Source organism: Coturnix japonica, chromosome 11, assembly GCF_054131305.1.
Source record: "Coturnix japonica strain WE chromosome 11, WE-NBRP24, whole genome shotgun sequence".
NCBI lineage: Eukaryota > Metazoa > Chordata > Aves > Galliformes > Phasianidae > Coturnix > Coturnix japonica.
Genome location: NC_140673.1, coordinates 11673156 through 11693776, shown reverse-complemented (window position 1 = coordinate 11693776; position 20621 = coordinate 11673156). Strand labels below are relative to the sequence as shown.

The following is a 20621-nucleotide window of genomic DNA, read 5'->3' as shown; positions in this document are numbered from 1 at the left end:
ATTTCAAGACAAGTGTGTGTTCATGTATATATAAGTCAGTCTAAGTAGTATGGTTAGGTCATGGTTGGATTTGATGATCTTTAAGGTCTTTTCCAACCTGAGCGATTCTGTGAATCAAAGTGCAGTGTGTGAGATGCCCTCTCCTGCTCTGAACAGGAAGGTTGATCCTTTCTGAGGGACGGATCTGTCAGCATTGAGGCTTAGTCTCTTAGCTGGGTGTAGCACCCTGCAGGCACAAGCCAGCCTGCAGCTCAGGCCTGATGGAAAAAGCTGCCTCTCAGCACTCAGTGGAGTCATTGCTTCAGCCATGGAGATTTCCTCCAGAGCTGAGGAGCTGTGTGTGTAAAATGTGCCAGCAAGTGTAATGTACATGGAAAAGCTCACCAAAGTCTAGAGGATTTCTGAAGCTGCCTTTGATACCTGTGTCTGCAGTGGTGGTTGCTGAAGAGCCAAGCAGAGCAGGAAAGGGCCGTGGCATGGGGAGAATCTGCAAGTGGAGCTTAGTGCTGACAACCTGAAGTTGCAACCCTTCCCTTTGGACACTTCTAAGAAATAACATTCTCATGCCTATAGTATAAATATATAAATACCTTTAATAATAGACTTTGGAGCATACAGTCAGCAAGGAGATGCCGAGATGTTGCTGGAGTTCACTGGAAGCCAGATGGTCAATTTGTCCTTAAAATCTGCCCTAGTTCAACCAGAAATGCCACAGCTGCCAGCTGTGCTCAGGGCACAATGTTGTCCTTGGTAGCTGCTGTCTGTAATATGGGCTCCTGGCCCACAGTGGCCAGGAACAGTCTGTCTCTGGATTCTGGCAGAAGCCAGGCAGGGTATATATGGGTGCACAGATGTGTCATGGAAGTTGGGTTGTGAATCTCTTTGTTGTGCATGCTTTCGTAGCAAGGCCCTTCGGACCTATACAGTCATCCCTGAGGAGATGTTCAGACCTTCAGGTTCCACTTGGTCCATCAGAGAGAAGTTACCAAGTGGAGGGCCTTCATGCTTCTTTCCAAATTTCATGTGCCTGGATCACTTTTGGGTTGAACCATTCTCTGCATATGTTCTTGAGGGAGATTCTCCTTCAGCTTAACACCTCTGAGACCTGGCATCAAGATGCAAGCATCCCACCCGAAATATGGCTCAGGATCAATATTCTGCAGACAGCTGGGATGGCCTGAGAGCCTCCTCCCTCATAGCTGCTCCTACAGATCCCAAGGTAGCTACAGGACCTTTGTCCCTGCAGTCCAGCGTGGTCCTATTAGCTCCTTTTGGAAGCCCACCTTCCCTTTATGGTCTTTATTTGCCAGAGAGCATTTACCCGGTTCTCTGCAAAGGCATTATCTTCCTGGCATATCTTCCTGATTTAGCACTTTATTTTAGCAAATATACAGCACATTTGTATTACATATAGATACTGCCAAGTGACTAGAGACACCCGGGGTTTCTCTGAATATGAATGAAGCTTGGATACATTTCTTTGGCTTTCATCTCTGTTGTCCTCAATGGCTTCACACACCCCTTTGTTGAGTGTTGGAAGGATCCATCCTAGCTGCATAGAGCTCCAAAGAGATGTATGCACTATATAAACCTGTTTGCATAGTGATTTGTCTGCACTCCAGCTGAGGCTTTCCACAGCCCCAAGAGGAAGTCTGCCTGTACAAGTACAACTTGGGGAACAAGCCTCCTACATTCAAATGGATCAGTAGGAAAAGCTGTACTTTATGTGTTACATTTCATACATTGTCTTCTACGGGATGCAAAAGATGGGATTTAGTAGAACAAGGCTAAACGTCAAACGCTGGATTGTGGCATTGGAGCTGGTCGACAGAATGATGTTGTTTTCAGCAAACAAATAGAGCATCGTGATGAGATCTACTGCATTGCTGCTGTTCTGGACATCTCGCTCCCAGAGCGGGGGGGCATTCTTGTTTTCTGTATTCTGCATCATCAGCTTCAGTGAGCCCTTCTCCAGGTCAGGAGAAAAAACACCCTTCAGGGACACCACGTAGAGGCCATCGCAGGGGATCACTATGGAGCCATTTACAACAGGAATGGAGGTAAATTCAGCACTAAGATTCATGGCCACTCCTGCAATGCTTTGACCTGGAACAAAAGAGAGAAAAGATGATCCCATTAAGACAAATATCTTCTTGATAGCAGACAGTTTTGTACAGACTACCTGCAGGTAGGGTGGAAAAACATAGGAAAGGAAGAGGCTGAACTAGAGAATGGGGCAGACTGGAGCTAGGTTATCATCTGTGCAAGACGTACATGATGGGCAGTGAAAGTTTTCAGGTTCCCATTCCTGAGCATGCTGCACCTCTTGGACTGCAGCTCCAGTTGGTGTGGATACCTTCCCCAGGTTTCTGTTTATATGCTATTTATTTACTTTATTAATTAAGACATGGAAGTAAAGCATTCCTATGAGTTTAGGAAGTGTGGATTTCTCAAAAGAACAGGAAATCAAAGCATTATATAAGAGGAGGGAAAAGTTATCCAAGAAGGAAGGAAGGAGAAAAGAGCTTCCTCTGGAGATGTGGGTAAGAAAAATCCCTGCCTTTGTGCATGAAGAAAGCAGGATGAAAGAGCAGTGTAGACAGTAACAGAAGGAATAGATGGTTATGGGGCAGAATCCGGAGAAATTAAAACGTTAGCATGAAAGGTTTTCTCTGGGAATGAGCAGTGTGAGTTCCCAGAGCTGTGCTGGAAATGTTCTGCTGTGCCACACACCACGCTGGAGAGGCTGATGAGAAATCATCATCATCAGGTCTCCATCTGCACAACACAGCCCTGCTCTGCAGTGGGCAGACTTCCCAAGCTTTTTCTCTAGAAGCACAGCTCCCTATTAGATTAGACTGTCTGCCACCCTTGTCATATTCACCAAATGCACAAACAGTGTTTTAATGGTGGTTTGAAAATGTTAGTAGCTGCTCCTGTTGCTGAGCTGTGGCATGGGGCAGAGCATGCACCGTATGCGGTTGTTTGTGCCACCACGTGTGTGCTCGCTCTTCTCCAGGAAATCATTTGCATTTTTCATGAATCAGGAAATCATATACTTCTTTCAGAAACACCCCAAGAGGGTACTGTGTGTACACAGTAAATTTTCAAAAACACACGTTTTGTTCTTTAACGGAGTGAATGCTTGTTCTAGTATCTAAGCATGGACAGCATAACGCTGCTCCAGTTTCCTCATCGTTGGTTGGTTTTGTGCATCGTGGCACTGTTCCTCTTCCCACTGCTCTCCTGGCCTTGTCCTTCACCAAGACCACAACACCAGGCACTGGGTTACCAGAGCCCCCAGGCACCACTGGGACCAGTCTGGGAAGTGGGACAAGTGCCTCAGAGCACCAGGAGACCCCTGCCCAGCTGCCCACCTACCTGTGTACCGGATGTAGGTCCACTTGACTTTGTCACTGGGAGGCTGAAAAAATAAGAAGAGAAAAAAAAAGTCACTTTAATGCACCTGGGTCCCATTGATTCTGCTGGTTTCGCTTTCATTTTCCTGCTGGGAACAGGACTGCTGCCAGCCAGCTATTCGCCTCGCTTGATCTTACTAGCATTGTTATTATTATAAAGTAAGACTTCAGAGTACTTCCCAGCCAGTCCAACCTTCAGCCCGCAGCTGAACACAGCAGGGGCATGTGGTCCTGCTTGGAAAAGCATCCTGGTGAGCGTGACCAAGGCAGATCAAGCAGCAAGGAAGGACCTTGGGGTGCAGAGCCTCTCTGCATGGCTGCTCGAGTGCAGCTGGCAGCTGAGGATGCCTTTCTGCAGAGCTGGATGTGCCCTGTCTGTCACCCTTGTGCTGCGGGGCACCAAAAGGTGACTCTGGCTCTGTAGGCTCGGAGCAAGTGCTCTCGGTGCATTCTCTGGGTCAGGCTGTCACAGGATTCAGTGCTCTCAGTGGCTCCCTTCGAAGTGCATTATGACATGTTTAAAATTGGTTTACATGTTACGAGTATAACAGAAAAAGTGAATGCAAATAGAGAAGTGGGTATTTTCGTGATCAGATATGCGAAACACCGAGCTTCTGCATTAGATTTTTTAAAATCTGAACTTAGCATCTCAAACACATCTCTCGTCTTAACCACAGGAGGCCCAAATCTGCAGTGTTTTCACAACCACAATTCTTCAGTATCTTGACTGATTGAAGAGTGACACATTAAGCTGGCTGCTGTGTTTTCTTCTCTGCCTATGCTATAGGTTTCCAAAATGTGTTGACATGCATCTGACCAGCTCTTTTATATATTTTACCCCATCTGTTACAGAAATAACAGCAGTCTCCTCACTGAACCCATGGGTTTGGTGCTGCACCCTGGCAGAGGCAAAGCGGGCAGGGAAGGTGTTTGGAGTGGCAGCCTGCTGTGCTGTATGTGCTGGAGTGTGAAGAGGGTGCTGGCAGGTCTGCTCTGGCACCCTCTAGTGCTGTTACAGCTGATGTTGTGCTTGTGAAGCTGGATTCAACTACCAAAGACGAGTATTTATTGTGTCATTGCTATCTGACGCCAGTGAAACATTACTGATCCTATCCATCACTGCAGTGGCTTGAGGCTACACTTACTATGTTTCTAAGTGCCCAAATGTACGAGCATTTCACCCTTTGACTCAAGAGACTGAAATTTCCAGGTAGTTTCCCAACAAGACAGCTAAGTGCGGAACTGCTGAGCTTCTGAGGCCAGGCAGCATCCACTGCGAGCTGCCCCGTCTGGCTGTCAGTGGACGGGGTCTGTTAAAATGTGTCTGGGACAAGCTTGTGGCAATTCTAAGAACATTAGCCCCACTGTCACTTTACATCTTCGGCACATCTTTGGTGAAGTCTTGAAGGACTTCACCGTTATCAAGTAATCTAATATATTTTAGGTGACTGTGCACTGAAAGTGAGTTGTACACCAGGATATCTTTCTCATCTACATTAAACCTCTGTAAAATTACTTCCCCTGCATCTTTTCTTGCTCTGTTCAAGCAAAGCCATCTTGCAATAGGCCATAAGGAGCCTTTGATCTCCCAGTGCCATTTATTCTGCCTGTGTTCATCAGTAGGGGGTTTCACACCCTCTGACTATACCTGCAAGCAGCCTGCCCTTGGTCTTCCCCAGCTGGCTCGGCAGAAGGAGGTAATTTCAGCAGAGATGGGAAGTCACGAGCGTTGCAGATACACTATTGTTAGTGGCTCGTTTGGAGGTAGCAGCTGAGGTTTTCTCTCCCAGCCACACAGTGATACAAACCAGCTTGCTGTACTTTTTTGTTAGGCATGTCCTGTGGTGCAGATTCTCTCATTCTTGAACATGTTTCATAATGTTATTTATACTGGTTTCACTGAGTAGCCCAGTGGGATTTGGGGGTTTGTGAGGACAATAGAAAGTAATCAAACATGATCTTGCTATGAAGAAGCACAGCTACTGTCTGGCTATTACAGTTAGCATGGCACTGTCCTGCTGCGGAGCTTCCCAAGAGCAGGGACAGCCTCTTGGTCACTGCCAGGCTCTGGGCTTGTCACCTGGATGGCACTGTGCCCTCACTCCTCCCTAAAGTCTGTCTCCCTAAACTGCCCCCAGAGTCAGGTCTGATTAGCACTGCTGCTTTCTTAAGGTGAGTCCGTGGTTACCCTACAAAGTCCCGTAAGGGGACTCATGCAATGAAAGCCCCCCAGGGTACAGCCCCCGAGACCCCTCCTGCACAGCACACCCTGTCAAACAGAGCACTTGGTGCTTAAAATAGTGGGAATGGGTTGTGAGCCTGCACTTAGCAAGTGTTTAAATCAGGACTAGTCCTTCCTGGTGACTCCCAGGGCCTTGGCTTTTCATCTGCCGTGGTTGCTTCTCCTTGAGCACCCCGTTTCAGTCATTTCTATTGAGGAGGGAAACTCCAGGTCTGCATATCCCGTCCTCATCAGCTTCTGTCTAGGGTTTGTAAGGCTGACAGGCAGCACTGCCATCTTTCTCTGGCAGTGGAAGACTTGAGGTTACATTTTTACAGAACAGAGAGCTGCTGAGAGTTGAGGAGTTGCAACCAGAGTGGGACCATAGAGAGGTTTCTGTGTTCCATAGGCTCGTAGAATGGTTTGAGTTGGAAGGAATATTTAAAGGTCATCCAGTTCCACTCTCCTGCACTGAACAGGGACACCTACAGCTCTGTCAGGTGCTCAGAGCCCCATCCAGCCTGACTTTGAATATTTCCAGGGATGGGGCATCCTCCACTTCTCTGCACAACCTGTGCCTGAACCTCTCCACCCTTATCACTACCTATCAAGCAGAGCACCACAGCTTCCCCATCTCTATTGGCTTTAAATACAGCTTCTCTCAAAACAACAACAACAAAAAGTAGAAGACTGAACTGAATGAAATGTGTTATCTCTTGGAGTTATCAGTGACATCACTGTAGAATGTAACAACTGCTGTGAGGTACAGGCCAGTGAAATCTGCACAGAGCATGAGGCTTTTCATTGCACAGCAAAGCACTTAGAGCACCAGGCCATCTCTCCCTTGCAGTCTCATATGCCTGGCTTGCTTCTCTGTCGTATCTAAGTAAGAGGACAGAATGAACTCTGGTAACATGAAGAACAACACACTTCAAAGTGATCACTGCTCCTGGAGAAAAGATGTGGGAGGGGTGCATAAGCAGCACTGAAATAGCAGTGAAAACTTGTTGACAATCCACCATTTCTCACATATATACACACACAGGCATGTACCATCCTCTGCAAATGCAGATAGCTGTTCCCAAAGCCCAGTGTGCTTCTCCTCCATTTTGCTCTTATTAAAAAGCATCTATCCACTCAGACAACCTCAACTAATTAAAAGAGCATACGCAAGTTGCTGCAAGTCAGCTCCACTGGCAGCTGCTGAGGTGGTGGGGACAGACATCTTCTATGAATGCTCCTGCACAGTTCATTTTTGGAGCCATCCCACCTCTTGACAGCCTGTCCCCTGGCCCTGTACTTGGTGACTTTGGGCACTATTTTGAGGACAAGAGGTATAAGAAAGGTGTGAGAATTATTAGGAATGCATCAGAACCTTATGGCTAGAATAGGGATAAACCTTTGTCTTTACTTACGAAATCCCATGCTAAAGTTCTACAGGCCAGCAGACAACAGGTTGAACATGAGCTCTTACCGTCCAAAGTTGCAGTGAATCTGTACCAAGGTAAATCAAGCAGGCAAGCAGTAATATCCACTGAGTGGCTGCAGACACGAGGTACAGCGTGTTCCTCTTAGCCTGGCCTTTTTGCCAGCCCTTCCACTCATCGTCACTCATCACACCAGCAGGTTCCTTTTCACAGTCCTTCTGATCGTTGTGCTTTCTCAATTCCGTATCTGGCTGTTCTTCCATCTCTGCCAGCAGAGCAGGGACAGGAGGGCCTGTGGAGCACAAGGCAGATGAGGTAGGTGCTCCTGTCCCAGGAGCAGAAATGAAATGAACACGCTGCCTTCAGGAGAGGGGTTTTATGTGCACAGAGAGGCAGGCGGGGGAACTTCTTTGTGACTAATCTGAATTTCCCCTTCCTTCTTTCTTTCTTTCTTTCTTTTCTTTATTCTTTTTTTTTTTTTTTTTTTTTTTTTTTTTGTGAATGTGGGGGCTGGTTTGTTGCATCCCAGTTCAGTTTTGAGTAAGGGCCTTTGAATGTAGATGTGTTTATGTCTTTCATAGTTTCAGCTGTGGATCTCTTGATATGTGATGTTTCCAATGGTAGCTAAGAGTCGGATGGACACCTATCTCTCTGAGCAGCCTTTTGACAGTAAAAGCTCTCATCTTTCTGTTCAGACTCAGGATGGGGGTTTACAGAGTTGGCTGCCTGCCTGGTTTGTAGAGTACGATGCCACTGAAATCTCTTTTCTGTAAAGAAGCAACTTAGAGGAGGGAATATGGGACAGATGGAAATCATAAAGAACTGGAGACAAAATACGTGCTTTTCATTTCTCTTCACCTTTGTCTTCTAGCTTTAAGGCCATGGGATGCTGCACAAAACTTAAGAGGGAGAAAATGGAGAACTTCTCATGGAGCATCCCTTGTTGCACTCATTGAAACCTGCACCTCACCCCTACAAGTGGAGGGACACCCCTGGGCCATCCATGCTTCCTTCCTGGAAGATCACTGCCTTTTGGGACACTGAAAACTTGAAATGCAAATCCAGTTTTTCCTATCTGTGTCCAAGGGTCTGCATTACATGTTCCTCTGCCGTCTCCCCTCCCAACACTTCCCCCTTGCTTAGTCTTCTCGTGATACTTGCATGTGATGTATGGAGTTGGTGCGTGTCAGTTGCCTGCAGCAAGGGCCATCTCTTGTGCATGTTTTGGGTGACGAGATGCGAGGCCTCACTGGAGGCTGCCCACCACTGCTCTTTCTGCCACTTTTTCAGCCAGAATTTTTTTGTTGTAAATCAGCATATCGTGACTAAAGTCAGGTGCTACCTTCTCCCAGTGAGGATCGGGCCCATGGGGAGTGCTATAGTACATCTGTCTGTCAGGTATGAGTTGTCAGAAGTTTCCCTTCCCCAAAATGTTCTCTCTTAACTTGTCACAAGGCACGTGTCCGGACAAACATGTACTCTGCTTGCAGAGAAAGCAAGAATAAGTGGTTTTTTTTTCTTCATATGCTTTTTTTTTTCCATTTAAGCAAGGATATTTCTTACAAATATGAATTGAACAAAGGGTGGAGAGCAGCAGTTGAGTGAGCAAACTGCCGTGAGGACACACAGCTCCTCAGCACGCTTGTTCATGAGAAATAACCTCAGCTGCCAAATGCTGGTAGTTGGAGTCAGGAATACACTCTGGTGCTTGTCTCAAGAGCAAGACAGAAGTCATGGAAACTTACTGAAAAATGCTCAACTTTACAATTTTCTGTTACTTCTTGGGTGCATGGGAATTCCTATCCCACTTTTGCCAGCTCACTGGGACATGCTCAAGCCCCACGTTGAACCCCAGCTCACCGAGAGGTCCAGGAACAACTCTAACCCTCTTTCCTTGTCCCAGATGTGACTGATGCCATGGTGAGGGGAAGTGATGCTGCCTCTGAGGCCGTGGGGACACAGAGAGGGAGGTTATTTGCCCCTGCAGGTCTGCAACATCCTACCTCAACTATCTGCTTCCATGAAAGGTCCCCAGGAAACAGGCTCTGTGTTTCCAGCCACAGTGTCCATCCAGAACAGGCTTAGTGAAGAGGTCTGTTAATCTCAGTGTGTCTTCAGAGTAGCTTTCCATTGGGGAAAAAATCTACCTCTGGATCCTTCCCCATGGCACTATTTTCAGCCACCTGCAGCACCTGGCCGTGCCGGCTGGGAAGCTGGGACCAGACTCTACTGATCCCATTAGGAATGGTTGGGTTGCTGAGGGTCTGTGTGGGCTGCAGGCATTTGCACCTCCTTGTGTCCTGAGGTGCCTGCTGTAGGCACGGCTCAGGGCAGATGCCCATTACTCACAGTTTCCGTGGCAGAAGCAAGGGAGGAGCACTGTGAGGCAGGCATGTCCCAAGCCTGTGCTCCTACCTGTAGCGAGAGCCACCAGCAAGTGGCTGCAGAGGCAATCTGCACAGGTCTGGTATAGCCTGGCAGCGAGGCTGGCACTTTTTCAATGGGGAATCACTGAAAGAGAGAGAAATCTTTACACTGCATCTGCCTTCCTGGAAGAGCAGGCACTGCCATGTACCAGAGTAGCTCTGCCATGTGCAGCAGCCCAGGGCTGCTCTGCCCTCTGCTCTCCCATCCTGGCCCTCCAAGGAAGGAAATTATTTCACCGTTGCTGCTTGGTTTCTACAGAAATACTGGACTTGCAGAGCTAAGACATTCCAAACCAGCGTGATCCCCTAATGCTTACATTTTGTTACATGGCTTTGATCCAGACACAGTTTCACTCGTCTCCTTTGGATATCGCACTGATTTTGTTTCTAAAAGAATATGCCCTGAAAATGTGGGTGGAGGTTGTTCATATGTGTTTCTGAAATTGCTTTGTCATTTCTGTACTTCCCCAGTGCAAGTGTCGCTTAGCCTGGGTTAACAACACAGCAGGCACTGAGTATTGAAAGCTGCATTTCAAGTAATGCATTTGGCATTGTGTCCGAAACAGGAAAGAGGACAGCTCATTCAGTATCATCATGAACAATGATGCACAAACTGTCTTCCGCGGTTTTAATCGCCTTCATCTTGTCCGCCTGCCTTGCATATTGAAACCCAAGTGCATGCAGGGTTGGTGGTTTCAAGTATGTGCTATGAGAGCTCCTGCTTGCACTCCTACAGGAAATCTTCCTGGCCTCCGGTTTCTTTGTCATCCCAGTCACTTTCCAAAGAAATGCTTCCCATTGGTACTAACAGCAAAATCATTCCAGCCAGAGCTGATGGCTAAGCCTTGGCTAAGGCAGGTTGGCCATGGGCGAGGCCATCCTGCAGTGTCACCCCTGTACCAGGTCTTGGGGCTGCTACCCATCAGTGTCCCTATGCCATGAGGCTGCTGTACTCCAGCCTGTGGGATGAGGCAAAGAGCATCCTCACCATAAACCACAGTTCCTGGCCCATTGGGAGCATTGCACACATATGGAGGCTCTTCCCCAAGGCCTGGCAGACCCCATTTCAGTTCCTATTTCCTGATAAGCACACTTAGAACCCCAGGAGGAGGAAACTGGGAGATACATGGGTCAGACAAATTTCTCAGAAGAAGAACTGCGGAACATCTGATGGAACTGTTTATAAACATATAGAAAGAAAAAGGAAATGAGAAGCAACAAGTGTGGGTTTCCAGGAACAAAAGCTAATGTTGTCTTGTGAAGGACAAGAAACTCTTGGGCAGGGAAGTAGCTGTGGGAATTTGTGGTGTCTTTGCTATGAGGTCTGACTCTTTTTTGGTAGCACTGATGATGAAAGATATGTATGAAATCACTGCTGGACCGAAGCAGAGTGAGTTGAGTGATCATTGATGGTTTGGTGATAAAACAGAAGGGCCTGTCCTAAATTCTGCAGTTTCGGAGCTCCAGTTGTTTTGGGCACTGTTGACACTGAGCTGGGCAACACTGATGCTCCTTTGGAGGCAAGGTCCCTCAGGCTTTTTCTGTCTCTTCCCCGTGGTCTTTGCCTCTAATGTAAAAGGCTGGCATCCACTTGGAGCAGAGTACTAGCAGAGCACTGCTGTTGCTGTCATTGGTGCCATCAGGCAGTACAACTTGTGCCCAGTGTGGTGCTGTCCTTCCGTGCGCAGTTCCTTCTTTTCCACCGACAGCTGCCTTTACCTCAAGCATTTTGACTCATGCAGTTTGATGAAGCAGAACAGGAATTAGCAATTGAAGCCTTGCAGTTGTGTAGGAATGTAGCAGAAATACTAAGTCATGGCTTGAAGCAGTGATTGAGCACCTGGAAGGAAGGCAGGGCCAACCCAGGGGAGCTCAGCTGCATGCAATGTACCTGAGTGACCAGAAGGGCTGGAGCCAGGATCCACCCCTTCCCAGACCTCATTTAATGTCTGGCGGTGGAGGTGAAGGCATCTCATGCTGGAGATCCCTAGGTACTTGAGGCCTTCCAAAGGTAAGCAGTTTTTCTTTGTTTCTGCATCCACAGCTGCTGCATTTGGGTTTATTCTCCTTCGTTCTAGCCTAGAATTGTGCCGCTCTGCTATTATTGCTATTCTTTCCATCATATTATTGCATTACAAGGAGGGGGGAAAAACTGAAGTGTAGGAAAGGCAACGTTTTCATCTAGGTCTTGCTGCTCAGCATGTGCTCTATCCAGTATCCTTTAATGCTTCCAGGGATAATTGAACTGAGCCAGTCTTACTTATAAAGGTTAAAGCATTTTGCTCCAGGATCTTGAGTGCTCCTGCTTCAGTGTCTTGCAACCACGTGAACTATTTTTCACCATCTGGTTTTGTTTCCATCTGGTATTTTCATGCTCCTCGCTTACAGCTGCTCTTTGGCTGCTAATGCTCCAGAAATTTCTGCTAACACAGGCATTGGGCCTGGAAGTTGTATGAGTCAGATTGCTTTTTGGCAGTGAATAGAAGAGAAGGAAATTGTGAAAATGCTGTAAAGTCATGAATCAAATTCTGGGCATCCATGTGGAGGCAGGATCTCTATGGGAGGTCATGGAAAGCATACCCAGCCTCACAGGGTGACAAGGCTTTCTACTTTCTACCTTCCAATGGCTTAAGTTTGATCACAGGCAGGCAGAAGGTTCAGAGCCAAGGCAATAGGAATCATAGAATCATTAAGAGTGGAAAATACCTCTAAGGTCATCAAGTCCAGTCATTCAACCACTAATCCCTGTCCCTCTGTGCTGTGTCTCCATGGTTCTTGAATGCCTCTAGGGACAGTGACACCAATACCTCACTTCCAACCACTGTGTTGGAATCTCAGTGAGCAGCAGGCTGAGCGGCATCACCATGGCACCTCTGCAGTTCTACTGCTGCATGTAACTGTTCCCCAGTACTATCACAAGGGCTGTTGCCATCCTCGGGCTAGGAGAAGGTTTTTTTCCAAGAGGATGGTTGCACAAGCCTAATTCTGAGATCTAATTCTGCACTAAGCACAGAAAATCCGGGCAGGATTAAGGCTTCTAATTGGGCCAGTGGGTTTTCCCAACCCTTAGGGACTATGATGTGCCCAGCACAGGCCAGGCAGCATATGGAGCAGTGCTATATGTTTAATGGCAGCATGCAATGGACATGTTGTAATGCTGAGCTCCCAGCGAGCCACAGAGCAGTCTTGGAGCTGGGGGAGGTCAGTGTCCCCTCCCCACGAGCAGTGGCATGTTGCAACAGAGCTGTGGGGTTTTAAGGCCAGCTGTAGGCCTTTATGTGTTTTGTTTGATTGTTTTTGGTTTTGTTTTGTTTTTGCACAGAGATTTCCCAGTGCTGACAGTGACCTTTGCCTGGAGCGTTATCTCTTTCCAGTGAGCCTCTGTGGATTTTGCTACTGCCTCTGAGTGGACTTCACTCACCACGACTTCAACTGAGTGGGCAGGAGCTGAGTGTTCGCTCTGGCACCTCTGAAAGGTTGGGGTGAACTTAGTCATACCAGTTTTCCTTCCTGTTCCTCAGCATGAAATCACACCCATAGCATAGTGTTAGACTGTAAAATAACAGGAGACAAAAGTCAAGCACATCTTTCTTTTGACATCTTTTTAGAGAAGAGAAACAATTGATGCTGATAATAATTAACAATAAAGCTCCCATTAAAGTAGGCTCTTTTGCACAGCTGCTGGGCTCATCCAGCTTTGCTTCCTGCAGGGTTGGAAGCCACAGGGAGGGATGTGCAGCCAATAGTGCTCCATATGCACCCCTGTCTTAGGGCGGGTTAAGGATGTGGCTTCTTTTGCTTCTCTGACTCAGTCTTTATCAGTCTGTTTGCTTCCCCTTATTATTCTTATGGGAGTTTTCTGTTTCCAGAATCGTTTCCCTTGAAAGCTGCAGCTCCTGATTCTTCCTGTGGGTCTCTAAAGTTGCACTAAGCAGTTGGAGGAGCAGAGGACAAGTATTCCTGTCGCTGCTAAATGGCTGAGAACACCCATGTACTGCTACTTCCTGCTTCAAGAGAGGAGTCCATGTGTCCTTTCACAGGTATTTCATTGGGGTCAGTCAGCCTTTTCTAACCAGCATGCATGTAGTACCACTGTATGTGCCTCTCGATCATTATCCGTTAACCATAGGACTTCAGGGACTAAAGACCTGGTGTCAATGGGATTATGTTGATGGCATAACCCCATCTTCCTCGCGTACGTTATGAACTCTATTCCCTTTCTTGTATTCTGGGTATTGTTTTATCGTTTTTTAGCAGCTATCAGATTAAACATCTGCCAGAACTGTTTTCTTCATGAACGCCTCTGAAAGAGCTCTTGACTTTTCCATCCACAAACATTTAGTTACTACTTTTTTTTTTCCCCCCCCATCTGGTCAGCTTAGCTCATAATTTCCCCCCAATTTATATTAGATCTGATAAACTGTCTGGTGCCTGTATTACTGTTTGGGACTGCCCTCTGTTTGCTCCCACTGACCATCATCAGACAGCAGTCACTGCTTTCTGAGCCACTACCACCTTTTAGAACTAAATGACCTTTCCTTGCCCTGAGAAGCACCGCGTGCAGCCTGTCCTGCTGCTGCAGGGCTGTGCTGGGAGTGGGCGCCAACCTTGCTCAGCCTCAGCAGGGCAGCACAACCTGCTCCTTGGTGGCTTTCTCTTTTCTTCTTCATTCCTTTTATTAGTGAAAGCTCCAATTGCCTAGATGCAGCTTGAATGAATGGTTGGCAGGTGCTTTTTTTTACCTGAACAGTATCCCCATAGGTGTGATCTTTCACCTTTGAGACAGATGAAGTCAGAGCATCAAGCTTTCCCCCAAGATTTGCGTTTTGTAAAGCATATCTCAAGCAAACCGCGCGCTCAGTGCGATGTGAACCTTACAACCAGTATTTCTCAGCTGCCATTCACCTCTTGCAGAACAGGCAGATAGAAGCGCCCACGGCCATCGCACGGCCATACATTTTGGTGTGCACGGGGCTCCCCAGATGAGTGCACGCAGCCCCTCTGCACCGCGTGTTTGGAGGGCAGCAAGATAGCAGCTAGAGCCCCAAATGAGTAAGCATGGCCTGAGGTTTTCTCTGTATTACGCACAGCAGCCCTCGTGCTCCGACAGGCTTTAGCAGGGGATGGCATCGTGGCTCCTAGCCCTCGCTCTGGGAGCCCACCTCACGGCTGTCACCCTGCCAGCCCCCAGGCATGTAGGTAGCTGTAACGGGTATGATGCTGCAAGACTCAAGCATGAGCTGGTAAGAGCTGCTAGCTGTGTGCCATGGGTGTTTGCTCTTGATGAATGCTTTGTTTTCTTCCTTAGCTGCCACTTTCAGAGGTCCTTAAGTGGAAAATACAAACAGCTCTGCTAGGTTCAAGGGAGGGTTGTAAAGATACAGGAACACAGCAGGGTGTCAGGGCAGGTTCTGGGAGCTGCAGGGGCAGCTGGGAGGGAGTGGGGCAGTCAGCTGTATTTGCTTACAGGAGTACATCTGGGGAAGCCTGTGCTGAGGTTGCTTTGTGTTGGGGTTTTCCAAATCCAGCAGCCCCAGAGAGATGATGGTGCTGCAGCGCTGGCATTCTAGCAGTGGGACTGAGAGTGCACATATAGCATGAGCATGTATAGATGTAGTATGTGTATATGTGCAGTTCATGTATATGTACACAGCCACACAGCTCAGTACGTGCACAATACCCAATGACTCACAAATGGCCTCATTCTATTCTACTTGCTGATAAATCAGCATGAAAGCCCACAGGCAGAAAAAATATCTATTCAATATAGGTTCCTCCAACTGCTGCTGTGACACACACAGTCTGTGTATTCCTATCCCCTGGCTCCTGCACCACTTACTGCAGTCTGAAGCCGGCCTGGCTTGCTGTGTGCAGCACTTGCACACACCATTGTGCATGCTGCACCCCAGTTCCTCCAGCTGCTGGGGCTCAAGGCTCCCTCCATGTGCTGCTGCTTCCACTTCCTTACGTGCTCTATGCATGGAACAGAGCCCCTCTCCAAGGAGACAGCTATAAAGAGAGCTCAGTCAGAAGACCTGGCACAGCCAGAGCAGCAACCTGGTGCCCTTTTCATCCCTTTTCCCTGTTTTTTCTATGCTTGTTCCTTCCCAGGCTGCACTGGTCCCTCCCTTTCCGCCCTTCTTTGTTCTTCCCACAGACATTCCATGTTAAGCCCTGCACAATCCCCAAGGCTCTTCTTGGAATCCCCTAACAAGTCTGTGTGCCTTTGGGTAATCACGCCTTGTGTTTTCTGGACAGACAAGAGAGCGCTGCGCTCCTTGGGGCAGACACAGGGGCCATGGCGGTGTGTCAGAGTCTGATCCCAGCAGATCCTGTCCTTTCCTGTCCTCTGCTTCTGGACCGTACACTGAGCAATGTACTGAGAATGCTGATTTTTCTATTTCTTTGCAATAGCTGCAGCCTTCAGGATGGGCTCCTGTGCCGGTACTGGATGGGAAGACTGTTGAATATTTTCACTAGGAGGTCACAGGAATGGTGAGTTATAACTCTGGCATTTTGTGGCAAGTTTTTCTTGGTAAATTACCCCCTTGTTGTCCGGTGTTCAGGGATTCTGTGCTTTTTTTAAGTATAAGTGCTATTTTTAGGCATTCTTTTACAGTTCTAATTTTAGTCGCTTTTGCAATGTATTACTCAGATGGCAACAGGGAAGAGTTCAGTCCCCCGAGATGACTTTTCTTTGCCAACACAAACTCTCCCACTTAGGCTGGAAGAGGAGAAGAGCCCACATCATCTTCTTTCATAGCATTTCCTTCTGTTCTTTGCTGCTGCCCAGGGCAGGGAAGGAGCTGTTGTGGCCACAGCCACTGTTCTTGTATTAACAGCTGCCACAGCCACGAGCTGGGATGTGGTTGGGTCAGTGCAAAAACAAAGCTATGTACAACAAGGTGATGCAGAACCCTGCTGGCCTGTGTCTGCTGTGGGTGGGCTGCCTGGCAGGGGTGCTATCCCAGCCAGGAACTAGGAGTTGGTTCATGCCCACTGTGCCAGGCCAATAAGCATGTGGAGTCAGAATCCCACAGAGATGCTTTACTTTGAGCAACCTGGGGTGCCTGCAGCTCAGCACGTGGACACGTTTCCTTTTGAGGTTTGAGGAAGAAAAGCATTTGCATGTGCCTTAACTCTGACCTGGGTCTAGCACTCAGCAATGCCCCTGCGGGGTTTGCCCATAGCCAGGCTGCTTTCTCACCTCCCCAGCTCTTGCCTACAGCTGCACCATCTCCAAATGCTGCCCAGTGGAGCCATCATCACTGCTCCTTGCACTGGCCAGAGGAAGAAAAAACAGCTTCTTCCTTCAGACTGCAGCCTCAGGAGGGAGACCTGGCTGCCCCTTCGTGGGCATGGCCAGGTGCCAGCCCTCCCCTTGCCCTGGCTCCCTCACCTACTCGGGGCAGGAGCATCCTTCTGGGACAGGCACATTTTCCCCTTGGGGCAGTGCCAGTGACAACCACAGTGCAGGATGTCTCGCTTGCTGTCTCCCCATGACTCAACTAGGTCAACCGAAGGCAGGCGGCAGGCAAGCAAGGAGGCAGCCGTAGTGCAAGTGGGGCTTTCTCAGCTCTGATGAACCATGGGCTCTGGTTGATGTGGCGTTTCTTCTGGCCCCGATTTGAAGATGGGAGTGATGGAAAGTCTGGTCACACTTGAGTCTGCTCTTTCACTACATCCCTGTGTAGTGTGGTATTTATGAACCCATTATGAACCTGTGTGCCCGGCAGGCTGGTGCAGAGACAGCATGGTGCAAGGGTCACCTCCCAGCTGTTGTTCCCCTAGGTGGCATGGTGGAGTGTGGAGATGTTGGTTGCTACTGGAAAGTAAAGCCTGTGTTTTTATGGGGCACCCACGCTTGTCTGGCCGTCGTGATGCACCAGCGCTGCTTGGCAGGTGTTCCTTTCCTATGGTAACACTGGAGTGAGTAGGTACATCTTAAACCCATTGTCCCCAAGGCAATGCATCAGGTCAGCAGGAGAGTCAGAAGAGCTCCCTCTCGATCAGCTTTACTTCCCAGTATTTGATACATTTGTGTTGTGGGTTTTTTTACTGCCCTTAAGCTGAAAAACCAGAGATTTTATTGGGGGGAGGGGGGGAAGAAAAATTAATCGGTGGTTGAAAAATGTTTTAAAAAATCCCAGAGAATTTCAGCTGATAATGCAGTGGAGTCATCTGCGTAGTGCAGTCATGTCTCTCCAGCCAGTGATATCATCAATACCACTATGACTTGTGCAGAATATAGGTTGGAAGGAACAGAAGCGCCGGTGTTGGCTGGAAACGTTCAAGTGCGGTGTGTGTCTGCAGGCAGTTGCGTGGCCAACCAGCGGCCTGAGTCCATGGCTCAGAGCTGAACTTAGGTGCCAAAACTCCCCCAGCATCTCGAGAGCTGTGGCACCTCTTGGCACTACTCCTCCAGCCATCATTTTATCCAGCGAATGTGCAGTTTAAGCAAGTTTTGTCATTCCTAACCACATCTCACCTTTGTGGAGCCCTGGCCAAGGAGGGTGAGCTGCCTGCATCTTCTTCCAGTCTCAAATCTAGCCCTAGGCTGCTCGAGATCAGGGTCCCATCCTCAGCTGGATTCTGATTCAGAGATGCAATCTGGCCACATGGCAGGCAGTGAAGTGATGAGGTTGGATTTCAGACTTACAGGCATGTGGAAGCTGCTGGAGGTACCTTTTGTACCTGCAGATGGCTGCAGTAAGGAATCGTGTAAGCTCCCAGGAGAGCAGTGTTGCTTTCTGGTGCTTACCCTTGTGGTTACTCAGCACCGAGTCACATGCGCCAGTTGGTACTGACTCCAAGAGAAAGGAGTTTGTTTGCCTTGGGTTTCCTGTGGGTTCTTGCATTATGAATTCCCTTGAGTTACTGGATCTTGACTTTCTCTGTGACCAGCACTCTCATTTACTGCATGTAAGGTCCAAGAGAGGATAAAGTACAGGAAATGACCACGGGGAGCAGCAGCAATGGGACAGTGATGGCTCTGTTATGCATCAGCCTGACAAGATCAGCTCCAGCCCTCCTCACAGAGGGCAGCCGAGGTGCAGCTGAGGTTAACAGCTCCTTCCCTCAAAGCCCTCGTTCCTGAAAGCACTACTGTGTTCCCGTATAAACTGTAACAGTTTGCATGGAGCTGGCACTCCAGACCATGCCACGTTGCTGTGTTGCAATATTGCTCCTTGTCAGGCTTGCGTGTGAGTTTCTTTCCTTAGCCCTTCACCAAGATTCTACTGCCCCGCTGCAAAGCACATCTCCTCTGTGCAGCTGTCTTTGGGAAAAGGAGCTATTAACCTGTTTTATTCTTATCTTTTAAATGGAAATCCGCAAGCACAGTATCTGTAATGCGCAGCATGGGGGAATGAGATGGTGTTGTGGGTTCAAGCTGTTCTCACCACTAACCTGTCTTTTTTACAGGTCTGTGCCAGCATTAGGGTATGCCACCCTGCTCTTGATATCCCAGCCCTGCCATTGCTGCCAGCTCCGTGCCTGTGATCCCAACAGCTGTGAGTATGGGAAAGGTGACCTTCCCCTGTCATCTGGCCAACAGCCACATCATGTCTTCATCAGCCTTTGGGGGGGTGTTTCCCACCCTGCATATGGCTGGATGCTGGCTGTGTCCTTGGCTGGGGGGCTGCTGCCTTGGGTCTCTGCCCTGTGATGCTCTGAATCACAGAGATGCGTCTGAAACAAAGAGCTCCCATAAATTCTACAGGAAGGCATACGTGAAGATAGAGATCTCCTTTACCCAGATACCACCAACTCCTCGCTGGGACCAGCTAATGAGAAAGCAGAGCTCTTGGGACCAGCAAGACCCCAGACCTGCTCCATGGGTAAGCCCTGAGCCAGGTAGGTGTAGGGTACAGCAGGGATGTGAAGCGATGAGCTTCAGGCTAGTGATCCCAGGAGAGAATTGGACTTGAGATGAGGTACTTCAAAAATAGAAAGCTCATGTCTGAAATGAGCAGAAAAACCACAGATGGGGACAGGGTGAAGATGTGGCTAAACTGCAGAGGAATTCCCCTGATGGAGTGCACCATGGCAGCAGCCTTAGCTGCTGCCTCCACGCCCCACGTGGCCACCATGGAGCCAGGGGGAGGCTTGGGGGGATTTCTGCAGGGACTGGGGCAGCACATGGGGATGCAGTAGCCCCAAGTCACAGCTTCAATACTCCAGACTGTAAATGAGCCAGAATACAGCATGCACCTGCTTCAGCAGTGCAAGGCAGGTGGCACTGTGACCGTGCCCAGATGTGCGTCTGTGCTCTGCTATCTGAAAGGGATCCTTTGTGCTTCTTCCCTCCCTGCTTTCAGTATTGAATGCAGCCACAGCTCTGTGCCTCAGACATGGCAGGAAATGCTCCCACCGTGCCCTGATGAGAGGTCAGCCTGGTCCTCAATTTTAGCCGAGGGCAGCGTGAGGCTGAGGCAATGTTTGCAGAGGGACTGGATGGTTGTGCTGAGAGAACACTGTTATGTGCAGGCTCTGCTGGAGATCCACTGTTCTTTTTCTTCTGCATTTCTCATTGTTGGAAATCATCAAGCAATGAGCCAGCAAAGAGCCGAAACCATTCCATGAGCTGGAGCTTTGCCCAGGCTTAATAAAACAAAAACAAGCAATAAAAGGAGAGCATGCAGTCTCCAGTGGCTGCAGGATCTATGAATAAAGTCTGTGCTTTTGCGTGTTTTTTATTTACCCCTATTGAGTAGGATCACAAGTGGTGTTAAGAGTTTATCTCTGAGACTGGGATGGGCAGAGATGTGGGGCTGCCAGGTGCCCACCTGAGCTGTAACGCCAGCAGAGGCAGCCCTGCAGCCATGCTCTGCCTGTGGCTCTCTGCAGCTCTCAGCCCATCACAGGGCTGAACTGGAGGGCCCTGCAAACTGGGCCAGTATAGCCAAAGCTGAGCCTGAATCCAGCCCTGCAGAGCAATGCGGGAGCCAACATGGGGAGCTTCAGAAAAGGGAAACGTGGTGCTATTCCACAGCACACACAGAAGCACGGCTGTGGTTAAGCACCAGCTCTGAGGTATTGCTCATTTGCATCGGGTGCTACCTCAGCTGCTTTGATGTCCCAGTGAGGTGCTGGTGCCCGGGGTGCAGTTCCTGCAGGACAGTGGAGC

The 20621-nt window shown here is 48.7% G+C and overlaps 2 protein-coding genes across 18 annotated transcripts; one reads left to right on the top strand and one right to left on the bottom strand.

The window, feature by feature from the left end:
- Nucleotides 1-573: 573 nt before the first annotated feature.
- TNFSF4 (TNF superfamily member 4) lies at nucleotides 574-7461 on the bottom strand. Its single transcript, XM_015869535.3, has 3 exons — nucleotides 7115-7461; nucleotides 3382-3424; nucleotides 574-2106 (listed from the first exon to the last, which is right to left on the bottom strand). Exons 1-3 carry the CDS (start codon nucleotides 7328-7330, stop codon nucleotides 1751-1753), a joined length of 615 nt encoding a protein of 204 aa, XP_015725021.1. The 5' UTR covers nucleotides 7331-7461; the 3' UTR covers nucleotides 574-1750.
- Nucleotides 7462-13395: 5934 nt separating this feature from the next.
- On the top strand, nucleotides 13396-20166 carry LOC146759017 (uncharacterized). 17 transcript variants are annotated; one of them, XR_014932686.1, is made up of 6 exons: nucleotides 15638-15797; nucleotides 15908-15988; nucleotides 17285-17411; nucleotides 18917-19005; nucleotides 19215-19332; nucleotides 19982-20166. XR_014932686.1 is itself a non-coding variant. In XM_085511197.1 (6 exons), coding segments are annotated over exons 1-5 (450 nt in total). In that variant the 5' UTR covers nucleotides 15638-15657; the 3' UTR covers nucleotides 19217-19332; nucleotides 20043-20166. The 17 variants fall into 17 exon arrangements, 3 of the variants coding, with proteins under 3 accessions (XP_085367323.1, XP_085367322.1, XP_085367321.1); XR_014932683.1 differs by having other exon boundaries at nucleotides 19813-20166; XR_014932687.1 differs by having other exon boundaries at nucleotides 17285-17426; nucleotides 20043-20166.
- Nucleotides 20167-20621: the final 455 nt, after the last annotated feature.